Raw genomic sequence first — 24,279 nt, 5'->3', positions numbered from 1 at the left:
GTGTAAGTGTGTGTGTCTGTGCATGTTGTTTTTTTATGCTTTTTTAGTTCTGATACTATTGTCATTTTTAAATATTGTATCGAAATTTAGCTTTTTTTTTTGCTTGAACAGCGTGTGTGTGCTTGTGCGCATGTGTGTGTGTGCGCACGTGTGTGTGCGCATGTGTGTGTGTGTGTGCGCACGTGTGTGTGTGTGCGCGTGTGTGTGTGCGTGTGCGTGTGTGTGTGTGCGTGTGTGTGTGTGTGCGTGTGTGTGTGTGTGCGTGCGTGTGTGTGTGTGCGCGCGCGTGTGTGTGTGCGTGTGCGTGTGTGTGTGTGTGTGTGTGCGTGCGTGTGTGCGTGCGTGCGTGCGTGCGTGTGTGTGTGTGTGCGTGCGTGTGTGTCTATGTGTCTAGGGGGGAGACAGGTAGGAGGCTGCAGTAATGAACCAGTCGGCACCATGATCGCTGATAAGGAACAGCTCAATGTGTTGTCGGCTGTTTGCTGCCTCAGCAGGAGGAGGATCGGCGCGTGGCGAGACGGTTGTGCCGGCGAATCAGCATTCAGCGCCGCGCCGCCGCCGCCATCGGCCCGCTAAGGATCTGCCGCTGGAAATCTGCCTGGGCGTCACTCACCCGCCAACGCCGGGTGTCCCCGCCGCCGTAAACCAGCCCATTTAGGACCCCACGGGCCTCAACCGCGCCCCCAATTTAATGTGAGGCCTGAATCACTGCCCCCGTCTCCTGACATCGCTTTGGCACCCGATAATCCCTTCCCTGAAGTAGGGCTGCTTTACCTTGTTTGCTCCAGCTTGTATAAAGAAGCATACAGTTGACTTCTGAGAGGGTTACTTGGCTGGGACATATATGAAAAGTACAGCCACCCCCTCCCTGAGCCAGATGATTATTTAGCACCTATCAGAAACAGCATGATCACATATGAAACAGGATAGTAGTGTCCGGTTATTATTGTGTAGGGAACAGGCATTTATGATCTTGAGTCAACTAGTCTTAAGCACTTTCTGTACCACTATTGACCTACACCACCCAGGCAACTGAACAGGCGACTATTGTGCAACACAATTCCTCCCCCTACAGGCAGAAGCCTATATTTTTCATTTGAAAAAAAAAATCGAAAGTCCTAAATACACAAAATCAATACATTAATATTTTTAGTTAATCAATATTCACAATTCTCCTGCAGAAATTATACACAGCATTTATTCAGTGTGCATTGTTTTTGCATTAACTTGTATGCATTTTTACTTTTAGAATTTGTTCATATTAATTTTTTAATTGCAATGATTTCACCTTCTCACTCTATTTTTTTTGTTTTTAATCTTTGATACAATATTTAATTAATAGGGCTACATACAGATATCCAACAAAAATAATTAACTAAAGTAACACTTACAACATTGTAATAGCACTCTTGAAAGCCTGTTTTAAATTATATTGTAACAAAGCTTAAAATTAAAATATACACATAACTCATTAAAATTAAAAACAATATTCCTGCATGCCTAGTTAAAATTATATTGTAACAATGCATTTGTACATATTACCCCATGCATCAAAAGTTACATTTTAATATGTAAAGTCATTATGTTTGTATTATTTTTCTTTGATTATCAGGTAATGAAATGTTATCTTAACCTATGCCAACAATAGGCCTACGATATTTAAAATACGGAATATCTTTTCTTTTAAGGAAGTTTAGGTCTATACACATATATTTCATAACCAACTTGCTTGTCCTACGCAATTATACGTTTATTATTTCTGTCATGGAAATCAGTTTTTCTTCTGACATTAGGTGGTACATGAGATACGAGGATTATGGTGGGTCCAGTCGTTATATCTTCACAAGGAAATCCGCACGTGTCCTGCTCTGAATTGATTTACAAAATAAACCACTGTTGACATTACATTTTTTCACGTGCTTGTAACAGTTTGCCGCAAAGCAGTCAAGAATTGTCGTGAAATTGACGTGCTGCAGTAAGGGACTGAGATGCCGACTCCGAAATGCAGCTAGCATTTAGCAATAGATCTAGCGTCCTGCTCTAGCTACAGCAAGGGAAAATAAATGGCCAATGATGTCTTGCTAAATAGTTACATATAGCGTCCGAACAATATCAGTATGTTGTTACATTGTCCATATTCTTAATGTGAAGTAAACCAACTTGAAATCATTTCTTTTGGTCCATAGCTATAACAGTCGATAGCTTGCTAACTAGCAAGCTAAGTACTTCATAGCTAGCAAATGGCATCATTTAACGGAGACGGTAAGTTATTTTTTTAGGTACAAATGGTTAAACGCCAATAAGTTGCGAGGTGTATCCACAATTGTCTGTGTCTATCTGTAAGTCGAGTAGAACTTCATAATCGAAGTACAAGGCTAGCTTGCTTGTTAACTTTTATTTACAATTTAATGTTGCACGTCCTACATCATCTCTGAAACGATGGTAGCTAGCTAAGTACGCACAATGTTGTTATCGACACAATGAAACAAATTTTGCTTAATAGCAAGACTGTAGGATTGCAACAGTGTTGCTACGGTTGCATCCTGTCTGTGATTACGGGGCAACCAGCTCGTTGTATAAACCATTCTCTGCAGAAGTTGATACATTCGAATTGTTGTGACAGTACCCCATGTCGCTGGCCCAGTTTAGTGCGTGCTCTTTGGCTTTAATTTAAAAAATTTAAAAGACATTTTGGTCTCTGAATTGTATCTGCAGGGTGCCACGTGCTGCTGGAAGTTGTTCCCGATATTCACATCTGTGGCATCTGTAAGCAGCAGTACAACAACGTTGAGGTCTTTCTTGCCCACAAGCAAAATGGCTGCCATGTGCCATCATCTGACACAACTGTCCCGGGCACTGTGTCCACCATCACAGGTGAGCCAAAAACAAAAGCTCAGTCAAACTCGACTCTGCAAAGGCATTGGTCATATTGTGCAGAACTCTGTCCCAAAATCATATGCTAAGAATGGACAGGCATTCAATTTTGGCCCTGGGGTCCAGAGTAGGAAAGAAACTTGTGCATTATAGCCCATTTCAGAACTGTTACATGTGATTCCACATGCTTTGTATTGCCCTTTAGACTCTTGCCTTATAGGCTAAATGTTGGGAGCATCTTTGGGGGAAACTGTTATCCTTTCTGGTTTAAGATGTTTGTCTGAATGCTCACAGTGTGTGCCATGTTATTTTCATTCATTTGAAGTGAACCAGCTCACCCCTCCACCGGTTTCCTGTGGATTTGAGATGAGTCATTTTAAAAACATGAATCTCTGGCAGAACGTGCTCTGATGTTGTGCTGACAAAGGACATTTTGACATTGAGAACCAGCATACTTGGTGTGTTGAGAAGGATTCTGTCTCCTTGTACACTTTGCAATTTTTTCACTGGTGATTATGATATTTTTTTAAAGAACATTGTAAAAGCGATGGCGTTGGCAACTGATAGCATTGCATAGAGCTTTGCATTCACTACCTGTGGTTCCCCAGATTTATATGTTAATTTCTTAGTGCCTGTTTTTTCTGATAAGTGCACATCGCAACAGTGAGATGTTAGTAATCCATCCATGTTTATTTACTTTTTCTTGTGCATCCAGTGGATTTGTGATTAAAAAGCACCGTAAACAATCAGGTTGATATGTTTGAACAATGTCGACTGAGGACATGATTGTGAAAATATGCTAACCTAAGCCTTTGCTGTGCAGTGAGGCACATGTAATATTGATTAGCTGTGAGTTGCCATAGCAATGAACATCTGGAAAAGAAAAGGCACTGACACAAGCTCAAGAGTTCGGATATTCATACGGTAATCATGAACAGTATGTCAACAGACATACACAGGTACACACACACACACACTGACACAGTGTTAGGTGGATTACCTGGAAAATGTTCCATTAACGAATTACATGATTAAAAATGACTATTGTAATCTGTTGAATTACTCAAAAAGCATAATCTAATCTGATTACCTCAAGTTTTATTTAGCAAGTGTATAGTAGATTGAATGCTCTAGTAAAATATATTGGTTTGTATGTTTATGACAAGACTGATTTCTTTTTTTCTGAATGTGTAGTGGCAATACATGTATTCACTTCCTGTTCATCCTCTTGTGTATGTGTGTGAACATATGCTTGCATGCGTATACAGTATGTTTGGGTGCGTTGAAGTACTCAAAAACATGTAATCTTTTGAAACATAACTGTAATTAGATTATGTGTATTTTAAAAAGGGATGATTACTTTGTTTTTGTAATCTGGTGTACACATGCACATTCTCACACACATTCGCACACACACACACACACACACACACACATATAAATATATATATATATATAATCATACATTAAGTACGTATGCATGTTTATTATTTGCCATGCTTCTGCCAGGTATTGTGGTGTTGAAGGCCGTGAAATGCCTTCATTCTTGGTGCATGTTTTTTCTAAGTGCAGCTTTGAACCTGCTCTCGTCAAGTCAAATTTGGTAGAGAACACGGTGCAGGATAGCCCTGAATTTCACTGCTTGCGTTTCAGCAGATTCTGCCGCGGAATTTGTCTTCGAAGAAACGTACCAGTCTTGCGTTCCGAGAGGTGTCAAAAAGATCCAAACCAAAGCACAGAAAACGCCTTCCAAAAAACTCAAACCGCCGCTGTCTTCAAAGAGACGTAGCTGCGTATTCTCAGGTCAGTGCCTCTGTTTTACCGCCACAGAACGCGCTCCTCCCTGCTTCCACGAAAGGGCGTCCCGTCCGCTCCTCGCTGCCCGGCAATTAGCCAAGCTCTGGCTTGTGTATTTCTGTCACTTATGTGAATGTAGTTTCCCTGTCCTGAGCAAGTGAGTTCCAGTTAACCCTTTGAAGAGGAGGCTTTTTGGAATGTTTTTTTTTTTTTCAAAATCTTCTACATTCTTTCAGTGTTCTGGAACTTTACTGATTTCAGTTACCTGTAGTGATTGCTACTTCAAAATTAGAATGTTCAGTTAAGAATATTCTAATGAGTGAGCACATTTTAGCACATTTATTAAATCACATTGAAGACATTGACTTCACATTGAAGCTCTCTGCGATACGTGTGACATGTGAAAGGCATGTCTACAGAATGTAGATTGAAATTGAGTCCCATGTTTTCATTTTGAATTTCCTGGTTACTGCTTCCCTAATTTTGAGAACATTAAGCATGGCAAAATTTGAAAAGATGTTCTACATTACCAAGGCTTTAACTTCATGATTGATTTGCTTAACAATATTTTGTTTCCAGGTTGTTCTTTCAAAACTCAGTATGGTCAGAAGGACATGGAGCGACATCTTAAAACGCACACAGGTATGATGTCTTTGTCTCTGTGCGATCAGTAAATTAACCCCATGCTGTCCATGCCTGTTTGTGGGAAGTCTCGATTGCAGTCCACCTGATGTCTTTTCGAAGTACATGTCAGATAGATCTACTTTAAAGACAAAACCTGAAATTATTAGTTCTGCTGTAAAAAGCCAGAGATTGTAAGGTGCTTCATGTATTTGCCAAGTAATTTTTTTTTTTTTAAACAACAAAAAAAAGAATTTTTAGCAAATGAGTATTGCCATGACAACTATTTATAATAGTATGAATCTAACTGTTTTGCTATAAAAATGAGCAAATCCATTTCTGCCTTGCCTGTACAAAAAAGTTTAGTCCTGATTAAATCGTTTTCATGTTAAGCTGCTGTGGTCGCATCATCAGCACACAAATAAGTCCAGGTCATGCCATTTGGCCTGTTGAGGCTGTTAAGAAATCAAGAGATGCTTCAGGCTAATTGCCAGTACCTTTTCTCAGTCTTCCCTTTATGTTTTTAAATGTTTGTAAACTGTTTTGTAGATCTTCAAGAAAGGTTCTGAATACACACAGTTTATCGTCTCTGCAATTCACAACGTGTTGTTTTCTGTCTGCGGGCGTTCCCTCTGTTAGGCGAGAAGCCGTTTGAGTGTGAGGTGTGCCACAAGCGCTTCAGCCGCCGGGACAAGCTGAACATGCACAGCCGCTCGCACACCGGCGAGAAGCCGCACAAGTGCAAGCACTGCGCCTACGCCGCCGCCGACAGCAGCAGCCTGAAGAAGCACCTGCGCATCCACTACGACGAGCGGCCCTTCAAGTGCCAGATCTGCCCCTACGCCAGCCGCAACTCCAGCCAGCTCACCGTGCACCTGCGCTCTCACACAGGTGAGTCCTCACCGTGCACCTGCGCTCTCACACAGGTGAGTCCTCACCGTGCACCTGCGCTCTCACACAGGTGAGTCCTCACCGTGCACCTGCGCTCTCACACAGGTGAGTCCTCACCGTGCACCTGCGCTCTCACACAGGTGAGTCCTCACCGTGCACCTGCGCTCTCACACAGGTGAGTCCTCACCGTGCATCTGCGCTCTCACACAGGTGAGTCCTCACGTGCACCTGCGCTCTCACACAGGTGAGTCCTCACCGTGCACCTGCGCTCTCACACAGGTGAGTCCTCACTATGCACCTGCGCTCTCACACAGGTGAGTCCTCACTATGCACCTGCGCTCTCACACAGGTGAGTCCTCACTATGCACCTGCGCTCTCACACAGGTGAGTCCTCACTATGCACCTGCGCTCTCACACAGGTGAGTCCTCACAATGCACGTATGCTGTCACATAGGTGAGTCCTCATTATATACATGTGTTCACACAGGTGTGTTTTCACCATGCTCTTGCACTCACAGACAGGTAAGTCCTTACTGTGTACCTGCGCACTCATACAAATGAGCCCTCACCCACTGCGTACCTGCAGACATACACAGGGGAGTCTTTGGTCTACACTTGCGCTAAGACGCATATGAGTCTGTCCATCACTGGCCTGCATACCCCCCACCTTTTTTTATTCCCCCCCCGCCTTTTGAAACACAACAGTGCAGTAACAGGGATGTGAGTTACCCTGATTTCCAGACCCTAAATGCATGTGGGCTCACCAGTATTACACTCTTCCTGAATCATTTGCCATCAGCTGACGGAGCGCTAAAGCTTTTGATTTGTGCTAATGACGGACCCTAGTCCTCTGGAGCCTTTGGGTATGTTATTAGCGTATGAACTTAGGTATTTTATTCTGGTTGAAAGTCAGTATTTAGTATTCACCATACACTGATATGTTGCTGATTACTGGTGTAACTGGTGAAAGTGCTTTGAATATTTGTACCATGTATGTTGGGTGGGTGTGTGTATGTACTGGTGTGTATTGGATTTTAAAATGCTTTGGGCATCTGTATATATGTGTGTATGTGTGTGTTGGATTTCAAAGTGCTTGGAGTGTTTATTTCAAATGTGTGTTGGATTTTTAAGTGCTTAGAGTGTGTACTGTATGTAGGATTTTTAAGTGCTTAGTGTGTTTCTGTGTGTGTGTGCGTGTGTGTTTCTGTGTGTGTGTGTGCGTGTGTGTGTATGTGTGTGCTGTGTGTTTCTGTGTGTGTGTGTGTGTGTGTGTGTGTGTGTGTGTGTGTTTCTGTGTGTGTGCGTGTGTGTGTGTGTGTGTGTGTGTGTGTTTCTGTGTGTGTGTTTCTGTGTGTGTGTGTGTGTGTGTGTGTGTGTGTGTGTGTGTTTCTGTGTGTGTGTTTCTGTGTGTGTGTGTTTCTGTGTGTGTGTGTGTGTGCGTGTGTTCAGTGCTGCTCTAGCTGTGGGAAACTCGTCTCCAGTCTCAGAGGCCCCAGTATCAGTTCCTGCACCCACCGCTTTTTTCTTTTTTCCTTCTCGAACCCTGGTCCAGGAGACGCCCCTTTCCAGTGCTACCTGTGCGAGGCCAAGTTCAAGATCAACTCGGACCTGAAGCGGCACACGCGCATCCACTCGGGCGAGAAGCCCTACAAGTGCGACTTCTGCGACTACCGCTGCGCCATGAAGGGCAACCTCAAGTCGCACGTGCAGATCAAGCACGGGGCCGAGAACGCCCTGCACTGCCCCGACTGCGACTTCCGCTGCGGCAACAAGACCGCCCTGCGCCAGCACCAGCGCCAGCACCAGCCCAGCCAGCCCATCCAGTGCCCTGCCTGCAGCTACTCCTGCTCCAGCAAGGGGGCGCTCAAGATCCACCAGCGCATCCACTCGGAGGAGCGGCCCTTCAAGTGCGAGGCGTGCGGCTTCGCCACCAAGCAGCGCAGCAACCTGGCCATCCACCGCAAGAAGTGCCACTCGGGCGAGGGGCCCGAGCGCTGCGGCGGGGCCGGCAAGGCGGGCCCCAAGGGCGAGGAGGCCCCGCGGCCGGCCGGCTCCCGCTACCGGGCCAAGCTGGACGCGGCGCGGGCGTTCCGCTGCGAGCTGTGCGAGGCCTCCTTCGTGCGCGAGGACTCGCTGCGCAGCCACAGGAAGCAGCACCGCCAGGCGCAGCTCACCTTCCTGCAGCCGCCGCCGCCCGCCGTCCCGGACCTGGGGCAGCTGGGCGCCTACGGCGACGCCCAGCTCAAGATCATCGTCGGGCACCAGCTGGGCGCGTCGGAGTGCGGCTTCGTCCCCGCCGAGCCGCCGGGCAAGGGCGGCCCGGTCCTGCTGACCGCCGGCGGTCACGGCCAGGACCTGGCGGTGGACCTGCTGGCTCCGCCCCCCGAGCCCCAGACGGTGATGCTGACCCAGATCCAGCCGGGCCCCGACCACGGCCTGAGCCAGGCGCTGATCCCGCCCTCGGACCCCGCCCAGACCTTCATCGCCACCTGCTCGGACCTGGAGGGCCTGAGCGCGCTCATCCAGGAGGGCGGGACCGAGGTGACCGTGGTGACGGACGGGAACCCCTCCCTCCCTGCGCCGCTGCCTCCTCCCCCCTCCTCGGTCTCGGCGTCCCAGGACCTGGACGGGCCGGCTGCCGTCGCCCACGGAGACGGTTCCCACGCCAACGAGGGCACCCTGATGGTGCCCAACATTAGCATCAGCTCACAGGGGGTCATCATCCACAGCTTGCCTCTGGTGGTCTCCGCCCCTCCGCAGCACCCCAACGACCAGCTCCACCCCCAGAACCTCTACTCCGACACCCACGCCATGGAGGTCACCATAGAGGAGTGACGCTCCTGGCAGGATGTGATTTCTCCTGATTCGTCCCGATTAGTCAGCAGATACTGTTTTTTCAAACCCTACCCAGGGGCAGAGGACTTGAATATCTCACGAGCACACACGTCAAGAGCTTTTTGCACATTGTTACAGCTAATACTAGGAGGGAATGTGAGAGAATGTTTGGCAACAAGGCAAAATACTAGAGGCCCCAAAATCACTTATGGTCTGTAAAATCAGTATTTTGCAATAATCGGGACAAATCGGGAACAATTACATCCCTGAACCAGGAGTGAATTACAGACTTTTTAGTGTAGAACATTAACTTGAAGTTATTTATTTTTAGCCTTAGGTGTTTTTCCCCTTTTCAAAAACAGTCACAACAGCACAATACCACAGATGTATTTTTTTTGTAGGGCAGGGGTTTGCAATCCTGGAGAACCCCTGTGTATGCTGTTCTTCAGTCCAACCTTTTAATTAAGATTATTGACAGCATGGATTGAGTTATACATATTTGTGCCGAAACAGTATTTAAGATAATGCAGGTCTGGCCTGTTACCAGTTGGGTTTCCTTCAAACTCTTCATTCCCCACAAATGATTTGGCTTTGATGATCAGTCGTCCACACTGTCAGCAGTTTTATGAGTTCACCAATTTCTGCTGCTGGTCCATAAATTAAGCAAGGCAAATACAATTCAGATGTAAGGTCTGGAGTACCCATTAGTGGATAACTGATCTAAACATCGGTAAGCTAATAATGAAATATTGTTTCTTTATTTGTTTTTGACATAATGTGGCATTACGAGGAAACAATCCCTCATTACATGTTAACTTTTTAAATGAAAAACAACAGTTTGGGCTGCTGGGTGGCTCATTCGGTTAAGGCACCATACTGTGATGCATGGATAAGTCCCACAACCTCGCATTGAATCCGGACTATGCTAGTGGCGGCAGGCCTGTCACTCCACCGTACTATACCCTGGGCGACGCAGTCAGCAATTATGCGTCCCGCAGGGTGTAGGAGGGTTCACTTCCATTCAGGGTCTGCATTTCATCACTCTCTAGTGACCCCCACTGGGCATTTGTGGACTGCATTTTAAAGTCGCATGTAAAGGGTCTTCCACAGACTCCACTCTATGGCTCTGTATGCTTCAGGAATTGCAGTTACCACTTGGAAAGAAAGCTGGCATACACAGAGGTTCTCCAGAACCAGGGCTGAGAACCACTGGTGTCGGTCCAGTCAGAGTGGGCAAAACTGAAAACAATAACGCTTGAATAGAACCGATGCCTTTCTGTTCCAGTTTATAGGTACCACAAACCTTCTGACAGAAGGAAAATGTCCCTGTGCATTGCTGACAGCCTCATGTTTCTGTCCGCGCTTGCTCTGGTCTGGCTGTTTTGGGCTCCAGAAAGCGGGACAATCGAACCCTTTTGAGGTTGGTGTCAGACTGGGTCATGTGAAGGAAGCAAACGAATGTTCTGGAGTGGACTGCATTCTTCTGACAAAAAAGAGAAAATAAACGTGCAGCAGCTTCTCTCTGGCTAATGAATGGTCTTTGCTCCCTTTAGTCTTTGTAATGGTCACGGAAGACGACTAGCTCTCACTGCAGACGACCCCTCGGCACAGTGGAAACCCAGCACGTTTTTAATGAAGGTAGGTGAAAACAATGTCCCCTTCTCTTAGTGTCCGACTATATTCAGCGTTCTTCGGTCTCCAGTCTTTGCTGTCCATCGTTTCTTCCCAGCCTTGTGATTGGTCAGAAAATTCATAAAGACGCGGCCATTCCATTGGGCAGATAGCCGGGGACTTCTCTGAAGTAACCTTTCGTTTAACTTCAGCAGCAGGCTACACAAGCTGTCTGTGCCTGGATACATAGTGATTGTTGCAAGACTTAAATGTGCAATTACACATAAACTAATGCCCTATTCACACGGAACTAGTATTACCTGGGGACCTCTATTAATTTGCAATAATTGCGGAGGTCGTCTGTGATCTTAATCCCGTGCGAATCTGCCATGTCCGTAATTGTAAAGTAAAAATTCCACCGCAAATTACCTACCATATATCACCAAACACAGAGGTCATGTGATAATATTAGTCCCGTGCGAATCCGCATCTCGGTGATTTGGGGTCGTATTTTACTGTTACGCAGAGCAGAGCCTTGACATTTTCAATCATATCCAGGGGGATAATGTCAGTAAATTCATAGACATATATACATAGACGCCGCATTGGCCTTTGGATTGTACGTCAACGTCGCCGCCATATTGGACCAGGCAAGACTGGCCTGAAAACAAATAGCCTACAAGTAAACGGGGGAGCTGCGGGTTTTCTGGATAAAAAGCACTATAATGTTTACATTTCTCAACCGATTTCAGTTAGCTGTAATCGCTGCTAGATGCTCAAGAGAGGAGTGTGTATCAACGTTAGGTTTACATGAACTGAATTACTTACGTGGTGGAAAATAATTCATTGTCATAAGGCATTGCCACAGTTCATTTTAACCTGGCAAGCTGGCTAGAAAGTAATAAATGCATTGCTAACTAACTTGAGTAGGACTGTAAGCATCAAATAACCTTGATTGTAAGGCTAGCTTTGCTTGTTACCTACCTACACACTCCTCTCTTGAGCGTCTAGCAGTGATTATAGCCTAACTATCGAGATTCTAAGTAACTGGATAATAAAAGATTTTATACTCCACGTAGATCATAAACCCTTGAATATAAAAACGACTCATTGAAATCGGTTGAGAAATGTAAACGTTATAGTGTTTTTTTTATCCAGAAAAAACGCAGCTCCCCCCTTGACTTCTATTTGTTTTCAGGCCAGTCTTGCCTGGTCCAATATGACAGCGACGTTGACATATCACAGCAACGGGCCGAAGCAGTCAATGCGGCGTCTATGAGTAAATTTGAGTAAAATACAGACTTCGCTAGTCCCGTGCGAATAGGACTTAAGAGTCACACTCCATGTAACAGTCCAGCCAGCCAGCTATATGGGGACAGACATCTCACCAGAATTATATCGATTTCTTTAATAGTTTGTGTTTTTATTTTCGCGTCAGCATGTTGGCAGTGTTTTGTACAGACCCTTCTTGCATCTGCATATTTCAGTGTTGAATAGAAAAATAATTTTCCCCAAAATTAAAGGGCAGCCTTTTCACATTTAGAAAGTAGTATAACATGTATCTTTAGTTTTGCAGTCAAATCTCATGGATACAAACACATGGGGAATGGAGACAGCTTTCTCTGCTTGGTGCTAGTTCTCTCCTATAGTGCAACATGCCACGTGGAATGTAAAGCAGTCTCTGGCTCTCGTGTCATACTATGTGGCTAGTAAGATGTAATTGGGTTTAAAATTGCAGCCACTCTTGGTGTTAAAAGAAATTGTAGTCACACTATTTCGTAGTAATGCAAAGTAGCACCAAGGCACCAATTACTGTTTGTAGGCTGTCAAACTGGCTGTGTGGCCTGTAGGGTGTAAAATAGTCACTGATTCTTCTGTAGGACTATTTGGTCTGTAGGGTGTAAAAAAAAACTGGCTTGAAGGCCAGTGCATTGGCCTTCTCCGCTGCTCTGGTCCTTGACCTGGGTTTAAGTGGCTGTTCCAGTTGGGGACGATTAAATTGTTCAGAAATGTGTTATGAAAGCAAGCTGAAGCAGAGCAACAGCAAGTGTGAATAGTGTCTATGGGAGAACACAGCTGCTCTGCACAACATCTTTCTTCAGCCAGCACCCCCCTCAGCTTCAGCCAGAACACCCCTCAGCTGCAGCCAACACCCCCCTCAGCTTCAGCTAACACCCCCCTCAGCTTCAGCTAACACACCCCTCAGCTTCAGCCAACACCCCCTCAGCTTCAGCTAACACCCCTCGCTTGGCTAAAACACCTCTAAATTCAGCAAAACAACTAGCTTAAGCCAGCATCCCTCGCTTCTGCCTGAACCTTTAAGCTTCAGCCAAAATTTCAGAATTTATAGCCTGAACAAGCACCTACAGTGTCAGGGAGCACACCTCGCAACATCTTCTTCAGCCACACCCCCTCAGCTTCAGCCAACACCCCTCAGCTGCAGCCAACACCCCCTCAGCTTCAGCCAACACCCCTCAGCTTCAGCAACACACCCCTCAACTTCAGCCAACACACCCCTCAGCTTCAGCCTGCACACCCCTCAGCTTCAGCCAACACACCCCTCAGCTTCAGCCAACACACCCCTCAGCTTCAGCCAACACACCCCTCAGCTTCAGCCAACACACCCCTCAGCTTCAGCCGCACACCCCTCAACTTCAGCCAACACACCCCTCAGCTTCAGCCAACACACCCCTCAACTTCAGCCTGCACACCCCTCAACTTCAGCCAACACACCCCTCAGCTTCAGCCAACACCCTTGCTTCAACAGAGCAGGAAATGAAGTGAGCCTGAGAGAGGTGGTGTTGAGTTCAGGGGAAAATGCCCATTCAGGGAGGAGGTGAGTTGTCTCTTGGGCGGGGGGTTAACACCAGCCGGTCTCAGGTGCACCTCCTGGCTTCTATCTTTGTAAAGCCTAGTTTCCAGCAGAAGGGCAGTGTTCATAATGGTTCAGAGTGGAAGTTTAACAACTGATTATATGATTTTTCTCTTTCCTTACGCATTAACTCAGAGGAACGCTAAGGTTCAGGTTCAGTTTGGTTTGATTTAAATCATGATTTTAATCGTCAAGGCTGGTTGCATTTGAGTGTGTTATATGGCTGAAAAGGGGTAATTCATTGACTGCACATGGTTCCTTTTGATGGTGTGTCATTGTATATCTGAAAGGCCTCCATCGCTTAGATTTTCAAGGAGGAATGTTATTTTGTTTGCTTTTTTTGTTTGTTTTTTTTGGTTCTGTTGGTGAAATTCCAAGCATTCTTTGAAGCATTCTTTGCAACTCAGATGAGGAAGAGGTTTCTGACCTTACCCCTTCTGATTTAAAGGGATACCTCCAGATATGTTTGCCCCTGGGTAAAATTTGGACAAGGACATTTACTAGTTCGGAACACAGAGGTGATTGACTTTGAGTTATCTACATGCAAGTCTACAACCAGCAAAATAGAACAGTGTCGGTATTAAAAACAACAAAAATATGCATGTTTGATTAGTCAATAACAGTCATTCATTTAAGACCTTTAGGGGTAGGGGGGTAACTAATGGCATTTATGTCTGTCGGTAGGTTGTTGGTTTTCTTTCAGGTTTTAACTGTTGTGCTATTGCATTGTGTTAACATCTCAGAATCTCTCAGCACACTATAGAGATGAAGGAATCTCAGCTGTCACTAATGTGTAGCGCCCACCTGGGTGATACATGGCAGCCATTTTGTGCCAGAATGCTCACTGCACATCTGCGGATGATCTTACTGTCTTCAATATGGCAACCAACCCATATAAAGCAATGAGAGTCACTTGTAAGTAGAAAATATTTGTCGAAATGCTAAGTCATATCTAGAGCTAAGATCACTCAGATTGATTTTTGCCTTTTATACATAAAACAATCAGTTTAAATTCAGGAAAAGTGTGATCTGATTTGTGATGGCGATGGCTCAAAAGCCATAAACCTAAAATACCTCATAAAAGCGATAAAGCTACTTTCAAGTGGTCATAGTGGAAAATGTTTTCTTACAATTCTTACCCTTATCTTATCACACCCCTGTAGTATTTAGAGGGGCGTTTAACAGATTACATAGTTTCATCTGCATAGGAACAAGGAACTACGCCTCAGTGATTTCACAGCAGTATCCTTCTGGCTGACGGCTTTGTCCTTCACTCCGCCTAACGCACCAGCTCTGCCAGCTTTCCGGAGGAGACGCACAAACACCAGCCCAAACCGACGCGCAGATGCGCAACCGTCGCAAACGCATTTCCCCTGACTGAAAGAGAGCGCTGCTTTTTTTGTTTGGGGGGGGGAGTGGTTGTCACGGTGCCGTGGTGAAGCAGCCTGGGTGGAGATAAGCGTGTGGGGCGGCAGTGGCCCCCAGGTTAGCGCTGATCCTCAGGCGAGCTCTGCGGTCTGCTGCTCCCTCCCGGGTTTCCTGGTAATGTCGCTCTGCAGCCCTTTTATCTCCTTTGTTTCAGTGTCAGAGAGAAGCGCCGTGTCACATCCTGTTCTATGCCCATACCCTTCAAAAGAGGCATTATGGTATTAATGCAGCTCATCTCACAGAGACCATGCTCACATTTTTTTTGTGTGTGTACACGTGTGTGTGTGTGTGTGAGTGTGAGTGAGTGAGAGAGAGAGAGAAGTAGTCCTTTGTGCAGCATGTTTCATTACATAAGGTGCTGGGTTTTTTTTTTTTTTTCTTTTTAAGCAAACCATATCAGTGGTATTTTTGGTGCACACACTGAACAAAGCAATCATACCTTTTTAAATAAGTGGATCTAAATGAATGTCACAGAGGCTGCGAACGACACCTTTTGCTGTCTCTTCAGCTTCACACGTTCCAGGTAAGAGTGCCTGGAGTGCTGTGTATACACACGCGTGAGCACTGGTACGTCAGCAGACTGGAGTCAATTAACACCAGTAAACCTTCCATCCAGCCAATCACGTCTAAAATAATCACTCCGTTAAAGCACGTGTGACACACGCTCGCATGTAACTGGATTCATTATTTTTGGCCTCCGCAAAAATTAAACTTAAAGGGAAAAAGAATGAGGCCGGATTCTTTCGTTCAGTGTGTACGGATTACAAGAAGCCACTAATGTATTTCACTTTCAGGTTTTATGATACGTTTGCGTACACATCTCTGAATGATGCTTACTGTTGCGTGTTTAAAGAGGAAGGAGGCACAGGCCCTGTTTGACGGGTCGTGTTTTGCTTGACGTGGTTGCAGCGTGTTGCAGGGTGCCGCAGTGGGCGTGTGGAGGCAGTTAGACCACGGTGACCTCAGCGTCTGCGCTGGTCCCCTCGCCGTCCCCGCCCGCGGCTGCGTGTCTGCAGGGAAAGCCGTGCCGGAGACGGCCGGGGGGCGTGGCTTTGCGGCGGCGCCCTCGTTCTCTGGCCGCTTCGCTTCCAGGTGTTCGGCCGCCCGTCGGCGTTCTGAGGCGCGCTCTGCCAGGAGGAGAGGCGCGCTCTGCCAGGCGTGGAGGCGCGGCGGTGTGCCGAAGGTGACGGCTGCGGCGGGTCGCGGTGCGGACGCGACGCTTTTGTGCCGTGAGGCCCGTTATTGAGGGCGCAGAGACCCACAAGCTTCTCTCATCCACTTTCCATGCTAACGCATAAAAAGCCACCCACCCTTAATAAAATGCCAGTTCTCCCGCATGTCAGCAGAAATGCCTGTGCAGTGTCACTCCAGCAGTGACAGTAACAGATGCAGCATTTCATTTGACCGGTGTTAACAGCAAGAATACAATTCAGTATTTTAATTTTTGGTCATCTCTCGCCCCACCTCAACCCATTCCGTGACCAGCTGGTGACCCACTGCCGATTGGGAACCACTGCCTTAAACTGCCTCTTGGGTGGACTGGGGTCAAACCTCGATATTTCTGTGGCGCTTTTCCCACTCGGTATTTGTCATTTTTTATTATTTTTATGGAAGTGCCTTTAGCGCGGCGCGTTTATTGTTATTCCGTTCCAGCCTTGCCTTCTGTCTGCGTCCCCGTCTTCAGCCCGGAGTAATTGGAGGACGGTGAAGGCTCCACTTGAAGAGGACTCTCCCAGGGACAGTTGGATATTGATTTCCCTTTCAGCCCTGATAGCTTTCCCCAGCTCGACTGCGGCCTGTCAACTTCTGCCGGCTTTTATGGTATCGATCAGCTCGAAGTTTGCCGAGGCCGAGGAGAACCCGCCGATTATCGAAATTTCCGCGATCTGAAATCTGCGTAAAATCGGCTGCCAAGGAAATGGCATGTGGGGAAAAACCGTAAATGACGCTCATTTTTTGAAGGTTGCGAACTGATGTGAGGGTGGCTTCTTCCAGTGTGGGAGGGAAATGTTCCAGGAGTTCAAATCCCTCTTCAGAACCAATTCCTCCATTCTCAATTTGAGTAGTGATGCCGTCGCCAGTGGCGGTATGATGGGCATTACTCTGTAGGTTGGAGGTGTTCTGGTTGATCACCATGTATCACCATCCAACCCAAAGAGGTGTAGGAGAACACACTCACCTCATTGGTTGGGAACACTAACTGCAGCATCATTGGGCGCCGCCCCAGAGACACGCTCAGACGAAGGAGGCTCAGGAAAGTGTCACGCGTTAGAAACGCCTCATCGTTAAGCCACTTCCCTGTGTTTTGTAGTTCACGTTTGAACTGTGTTAGGCCCGCGTTGTAATTGGCTGAAAAATATTGGTCATGTTCTGAAAAGTGGACGGGTTTACGTATCCGAACTGAAGCTGCTTCCACCAGGCTCAAACCAGAGATGAGCTTTAACACTGTGAAGCGGTTGCCAGGTTCTGCCGTTTGTCTTCTGCAAGACTGACCAAAGGGGAGACTAACAGAGGGAATGTAAAACATATGCAGTCATGTAAGGAGAATGTGTTAATGTTACAGCACTAACATGGATCAATATGACTGTCTCCAGGACACCAGGAAACTGCACGTGGCAATCGCATCCCATCACAGTTAAGAACAAATGCAAGGACTTGAATTGTTTTACAATATTTCTGAATTATGAGAAGGTCTCTAATGTGAAATGGGAAACAAGCATTAACAATTTATTTTTTATTTTTTCCATGTGCTTTGATGTTCTCTGGGCGGTCTGCAGATAATGGGAGACCTTGTACCATAACTGGTTTTCACTCGACTGTTATCTGAATTATCGAAGTTATCAGAACACAACACACGAGTCATCATTCTTACTGCGATAATGGGAATGATCAAACAGCATTTAAAGAAAGTCAATGAACAGATGAGTATCGTTCTGAGGCGAAAAGTGGATTTGTAGTTACAGTGACGGGTTGACGGTGGTTGAGGCTTTCTGAAAGTGTGCTTGAGAAAACGAGAGAAAATCTCTTAGATGTTCATCTCAGTTTGTGAGCTTTTAAAGCCAAGCAGACGCTGTTAAACGCCATACAATTGAATGTATTGCCACATTATTCTGAAAGGTTATATTGATCTTATCCTTTATTTTGGCAAAATGTCACAATGACGACACGTTTGCTAAAACGAAGTCCCTCGGTAGGGTGCTGTGGGATTAAGGAACCTCTCTAGTTGTGTGATTGCACTGTCCAGTCACACATTTCTTTGAGCTATTCCAGTAATTTATCATCTGTTGGGTTGTTTGCAAGGGAGGAAAAAGAATGTTCCGTATTCTGGTGTAATTCCCCAGTGTTGCCTATAGGTGTCAGTAAATGTCTAAACTCGGAAGAGAGTATTTTCTCTGCCATTCTGGGCTGCGACCCCATTCAAATTCTAGTGACAGAGCCTGCATGATCGTGTGGTATGAACCTCTGTCACATACAGCTGTTAAATATTAACCTTCTTTTTTAATGGCTTATTTTTTATCATTTAACCTGGAAAAAATTGGGGCTATATCACAACATATAGTGGTATAAATTGTCATAAATCACAATATTCAAAAACCAAATAAATGTTGGGAATTTTACATAGAATATAATATAGCGTTGATGTAATGTCTGTTTGCTATAGATCCAGTTTCCAAACTGGACTGTGACTTTCCACTCGAGAGACCACTTGGGTTTTGCTCGAGCACCGTGGTTGGCTGAGAGCTGGCAGTGCTGATTGGCTGGGCAGAGCTTTTAACATTCCACCGTGAGTGCTATATGGGAAAGACAAGACGTGATTTCTGATGCATCTCTTTGATCTATTATCTGCAGACTACCAGAGACTAATCCCAAGCTCTCCTGAGGAGGAGGGGGAGGGGCTTGAGGGGCTGGGGAGGGGAGAGAAGGGGGGCCAAGTGCCCCCCAAGATAGATGTGACATCATAAACAAGCTAAGTGTTCTCTCCATGCACCCGCTAGGGAGGCATAACATATATTTTATCTGCCACAAAAGATTCCTGTGTGAAGATGAGGGAAACAGTAACTGAAGTGAGTAGAGTTTGATCAATTTGGAATAAAGAAGTTGTAAGGTAATTCTGCTAACTAAGGACTTGCTTTGTTGATTGCAAACGCAATATTTTAAATGACCTCTATGGAAAAGCCCCAACCATTAAATTGCTTGCTGGCCCAACCCCCCCTCCTTCCCTCCTTCCAAAAAAAAAAAGCACACACATTCATTCAACTTTATTGCCCACTGAGGTCCAAACTTAACGTTGCACAAAAGGCATTCCTGTGTGTGTGTGCACTCGCACACACACTTTGTTAGAAAGGCTGCAGGAAGTGGACACAGACCTCTTGATACTGTATGGTACTTCTTGGTTCCTTCCTTCCTGTGTTTTGGGATGTCAGTCTTTGAATGGGGTCATAAATGGTTCCCAAAAAAAGGAGTTTCCACCCACAGCTGGTTAAAAGAAATGGCACTTTGCAGCGAGGCTGCCCTGACCCAAAACAGCTCCCGGAAAGACGAATGTGAGGCTTGGGGCAAGAGAATGGCAGGAAATTTGAAGTCTTCCTTGGATATTTAAGCCAAGCAATAAACATCAGCTACAAGCCAAACATGGGCATTTGTTAATGATGAAGCTTAAATTGACAAGATTAAATTGAAAGGTTCTATCATTTCAAAAAATCCAGGGGCAATGGGGGGGTTAAAACAATCAAGCCTTTTTTGAAAACTCTGTCATGATTTTTTGCCGCAAACTGTAAAAAATAAAATGTATTCAATTTAAATCGTGTTCATTCCGTAATAATGTCCAAACTATGTTGTCCGAATGACAGTGCCGTTGACCTCATATTGTTTCGATTCAGTTTGCTCCCGGAGTCCTCCTTTGCCGAATGACACAGTGCCATTAAGTGCAATTAACCGCTCTGTTTGTTGTGGATATGGATTGTTTTGTTTGTGTCAGCACGTTTATTTTTTTTTTCCTCGTCCTCACAGTCAAGGCATTGACATTATAAGCAAGGTTTGATCCCTGCAGAGCCAGAGGTCTGTCATCTTCCAGCTGATTAATTTCTTAGAAAACACACACCAACAAATCTGGAGCTTTGGACAATCGGCGGAGCAGACAAAGGGAGTTAATTGCACGTCGCCTGTAAAGCCGTATAATTGCACGTTGGAGTCGAGCTCGCCGCCACATCGATTGCCCCCCCCCCCCAGTTCCAGTTACTGTATTTTTTCTGATCTGCGAGCAAATTGGCTTTTTAAACAGACAGCGCGACGGGTCGCCCCCGGGGGGGTTCGGCGTGCAGTCACAGGCCCCCACGCCGCACATGCTCGCCGCGTCCGCCCGCGTAGCCCCAACAGCGGAGCGAATTGCGTTCGTCTGCGTTCGGCAGACTAAACAAACACCGGTGTGCATTCACAGGGCGTGTACCCAGTCGAGGCTCTAAATACAGGCTACATTGCGTGCTCGTTACGTTTATGTAAGTTTCTGGAAGTGTTTCACCACAATTCCTGTTTTGGTGAGTGGTCATCAGAATGAATTTGCCCTGTTTAATTCCTAAATAAGCTTGGGGCGGGAGACAGTCCTATCAACCGCATCATTGACCTACTTGGCCCTTTGCACCCCTTATTTAGCATGTTAGACTGCGGCCTCGTCTGGTTATGGTAAAAAGAATCAATGAATTCACTTTGTTTTTGTCTGAATATATCTGATAATTGTAAGGAGAGAGAGAGAGATGTGGATTAATACAGGGGGAAAATGAACTGAGTTTGCTTTTCCTGTCATGAGATGCAGCCATTTTTAATCTTTGGGATTACGCTACTGCATTTGGTGCTACTGCAAATTTTCTGGAGACTTATGTGCCTAAGTGCAGTCATTGAAATAAGTAAGCTTTCTTTCCAAGCTATGTCTGTATTATGAATACTCTAAAGTCGTCAGTAACTGTTTATTTAACTATTTATAAGGCACATACAACGCGTTAGTGTAATATGAAAAGAGGAAGCAAGTCCTCCGTTGCACTGAATATGCATACAGGAATAAGAAATGTACTCCTGTGAGGAAGTATTTGCCTCCTTCCTGATTTCCATTATTGCACATTTGTTGCACTGAGTGGTTTCAGATCTTTAGGAAAAATTGAATATGAGACAAAAGTAACTGGAGTAAACACAGAACACATTTTATGAACTTATTTCATTTATTTAATTAAAAAGTCATCAAACACCCATGTGAAAAAGTAATTACACCCTTGTACTTAACTGGTTTCACCACCTTTAGTAGCAATAACTGCAACCAAACGCGCCATTTGACACCAGTCTTTCACATCACTGTGGAATTTTAGGCCACTCTTCTTTGCAGAACTGCTTTAATTCAGACAAATTAGTAGGTTGTTGAGTAACAACTGCTAATTTCAGGTCTAGCTACAGCATCGTTGGGTTCAATTCAGGAGTAGGCTACTCCATACCTATAATTTTGTTCCTTTTCAGGCATTCCGATGTCAACCTTTTGCATTTTGGATCATTGCATCATTGCTGCATAACCCAGTTACGCTTCAGCTTCTGCTCATGGATAGATGATCCGGCATTCTCATTAAGAATTTCCTGGTGCAGAGCAGAATTCATGGGCATTCTGGAATGGCAGTTTGTCTAGGTCCCAAGGCAGCAGAGCATCCCCACACCATCACACTACCACCACCTTGTTTGTTTGTTGATATGATGTTTTTACTGTGAAATGCTGTATTTGCTTTACGCCAAGCATAATGGGACCCGTGTCATCCAAAAAGTTCCACTTTTTACTCGCGTGTCTATAGAACTTTATCCCAGAAGGCTTGGGGATCATCTAGGTGCTTATTTGCATTGAGACATGCATTGATTTTTCTCTTGGATAGCAGTGGTTTCTGCCTTGCTATTCTCCCATGAATCCTCCCATGAAACCTTAACTTAGGCTGGAGCAGCCTGCAGCACTTTAAATGTTCTTCTGGGATCTTTTGTGACTTCCTGGATGAGTTGCCACTGCACCCTTGGAAAAGCTTTGGCAGGCCGGCCACTCAGGAAGATTCACCACTGTTCCAAGTGTTCTCCATTTGGAGATCATGGCTCTCACTGTGGTTTGGTGGAGTCCCGGAGCATTAGAAATGGCTTTATAACCCTTTCCAGACATTATTTTGACAACTTTTTTCCTCATTTCTTCTGGAATTTTCTTTGATCGTGTCATAGTGTGCTTGTAGAAACTTTGTGGTGACTGCTTCACTCTGATGGTAAGGTTCAATATGAGTGATGTGTAGATTCCACAGGACTGGCTTCAATCAAGTCTGGTTCTGTTCAATCAGCTAGAACTAATTAAGTTTGGTTAATTGGTCAATTGAGTAACTAAGGGGGCAATTACTTTTTCACATGGGTGATATGGGTGTTAAATAAATTAACTTTAAAATGTGTTTAATATTGCATTTTGTCTCAAGATCTGAAACCATTCAGTGTGACAAATATGCAATAATACAGGAAATCAGGAAAATAGAGTAAATACTTTTTCACGGCACTGTAGAACAGAAAATAATTTAATCTACTTTCTGTTTTAGCTGGCCCTGTCTGTTCATTGAGATTAGGAGTTTATCTCTTGGAGGTAAACCAGTGAGTATGCTGTTTTATGTTTTTTTTTCAGTTGGTTCTAGTGCACCTATATAAATAAGAAAGGTTTTTTAGAATAAATATGTGATTGACACATATATTGTATCACAATGCAGGTCGGTTGCCATGGTAAAACTTTACAAATTGGATCAAAGGAAGGACAGAAAACAGAAAGAAATGTGGAACAATAGCTGAAAAAAGGTGGGGAGAAAACAATTAAATCGGCATGTCTGCCTTTCATGAGATAGCAATTTTTCTTCGTTTGACATAAAGTAGTATTTGGGGTACTGCGTATGTGTTGGTACTATTGCAGAATTTTTTAGGAGTCTTTCCCATAGTGCACTTATTAAAATGTAAATGTATAAAACTTATTTGTAATGTATATGAGGGTATGGGAGATAATGCGCACAGCATTTGCATCAAGTAGCTTAAGCCATGGTTTTTATTTTGCTGATTCCATAATGTCCTTTCCCATTGTGGAAGCACTTAAAATATAGCGCCTTAAGTTGATTTCCATATAGTTCAGTGATTTGCATCGTCCTTGTTTTAGCTCCGCCTGAGTTCTGACAGGAAGCGTGACGTTCTGACAAGTTCCTTTGTGTTTGAAAGAATAAGCAATGTTTTTTTAACCATTTTAAACATGGAGGGGGGTCTGACCAATAAGGAAGGGGCCAAAGGCATTTTCTGTTTAATGTTTAAACCCCACAATGGGTTTCAGAGACAAAACTATCTTTGGGCTGAGACGTTAAAGCCCTGATTGCAGTCGTTAAGGATTCCGCGGAACTTTCTGGAAGGAGCGGAGGTGTTAAGCCCTCACCGTGGCTGATTCCCTGAGCTGAGCCTATTGAAATGGGCCATGTGGTCACCCCCCCCCCCCACATATATGCACACATATGCAAGCCATACATACGCATACACACGCACCATACATACACATACATAAACATACACACATCATACATGCACATCTACACACACTTTCAAATCTTTAAGGGATGCAAAAAGCAAACATTATTATATGGTATACTTGTTGTGTTAAATCCATTTTTGATTTATGAGTTTATTATTGATACAAAATAATGTATATATCTGATGATTAGTTTTCTATTATTAGGCACAAGTGCAGCCATCCTTAATGACAGAAAGACTGTATGTGTGCTTATGCTGTGTGTTTTTGTGCGTGTGCGTGTGTGTGTGTTTGTGTGTGTGCGTGCGTGTGAGTGTGAATGCTTGTGTGTACATGCTGTGTGTTTTGTGTGTGTGTGTGTGTGTGTGTGTGAGTGTGTGAATGCTTGTGTGTACATGCTGGGTGTTTGTGTGTGTGTTAATATTGTCTCCTGTCAGCAGACCGCTATCTCTGTATGCTTTCACAGTCTGTTGGGCAGTCTGAGCTCTGTCTGTTTAACCCTTTGTTTTCATCCCAGCACTGCTGCCCACTCAAGAGTTCAGTACAAGCACACCAACCACTCTTCTTTGCTGTTAGCAGCATGGCGATGGTCGCTGATGAAGGCTGGGATACGCATTTACGGTAAGAAGTGTGGGAATGCATGGCGGATGGATACGAGTGTGTGGCGCATGGATACGTGTGAGTGGCACAGTCCTGTCAATGATGCACAAGCCGCACAGAAAGGACTCTCTTCCTCAGAGTCTTTTGGGAGCACGCTCACACTGCACGCATCACTGTGGGTGCCACCCTGCTGCCCAACACCAACCAA

At 45.1% G+C, this 24,279-nt stretch overlaps 1 protein-coding gene and 1 long non-coding RNA gene across 4 annotated transcripts in view; both read left to right on the top strand.

Annotated features, from left to right (window-relative positions):
• Nucleotides 1–1,932: 1,932 nt before the first annotated feature.
• On the top strand, nucleotides 1,933–10,302 carry zfp64 (zinc finger protein 64 homolog (mouse)). Of its 2 annotated transcripts, none has more exons than XM_064299209.1 (6): nucleotides 1,933–2,262; nucleotides 2,716–2,874; nucleotides 4,528–4,677; nucleotides 5,251–5,313; nucleotides 5,932–6,183; nucleotides 7,736–10,302. In XM_064299209.1, exons 1-6 carry the CDS (start codon nucleotides 2,241–2,243, stop codon nucleotides 9,016–9,018), a joined length of 1,929 nt encoding a protein of 642 aa, XP_064155279.1. In that variant the 5' UTR covers nucleotides 1,933–2,240; the 3' UTR covers nucleotides 9,019–10,302. The 2 variants fall into 2 exon arrangements, with proteins under 2 accessions (XP_064155279.1, XP_064155280.1); XM_064299210.1 differs by having other exon boundaries at nucleotides 1,934–2,262; nucleotides 4,531–4,677.
• Nucleotides 10,303–10,308: 6 nt separating this feature from the next.
• The window catches only part of LOC135234523 (uncharacterized), a 54,080-nt gene continuing 40,109 nt past the window's right edge, over nucleotides 10,309–24,279 (top strand). The window contains exons 1-4 of one of the 2 annotated variants that reach the window (XR_010324126.1): nucleotides 10,309–10,656; nucleotides 22,516–22,567; nucleotides 22,681–22,765; nucleotides 23,989–24,092. This is a non-coding gene — a long non-coding RNA (uncharacterized LOC135234523). The remainder of the gene's footprint in view (nucleotides 10,657–22,515; nucleotides 22,568–22,680; nucleotides 22,766–23,988; nucleotides 24,093–24,279) is intronic. The other variant, XR_010324127.1, reaches the window with a different exon arrangement.

The sequence above is a fragment of the Anguilla rostrata genome, chromosome 11 (genome assembly GCF_018555375.3).
Source record: "Anguilla rostrata isolate EN2019 chromosome 11, ASM1855537v3, whole genome shotgun sequence".
Lineage (NCBI taxonomy): Eukaryota > Metazoa > Chordata > Actinopteri > Anguilliformes > Anguillidae > Anguilla > Anguilla rostrata.
The sequence above is the reverse complement of the archived record's forward strand: the minus strand, read 5'-3'. Positions and strand labels throughout refer to the sequence as shown.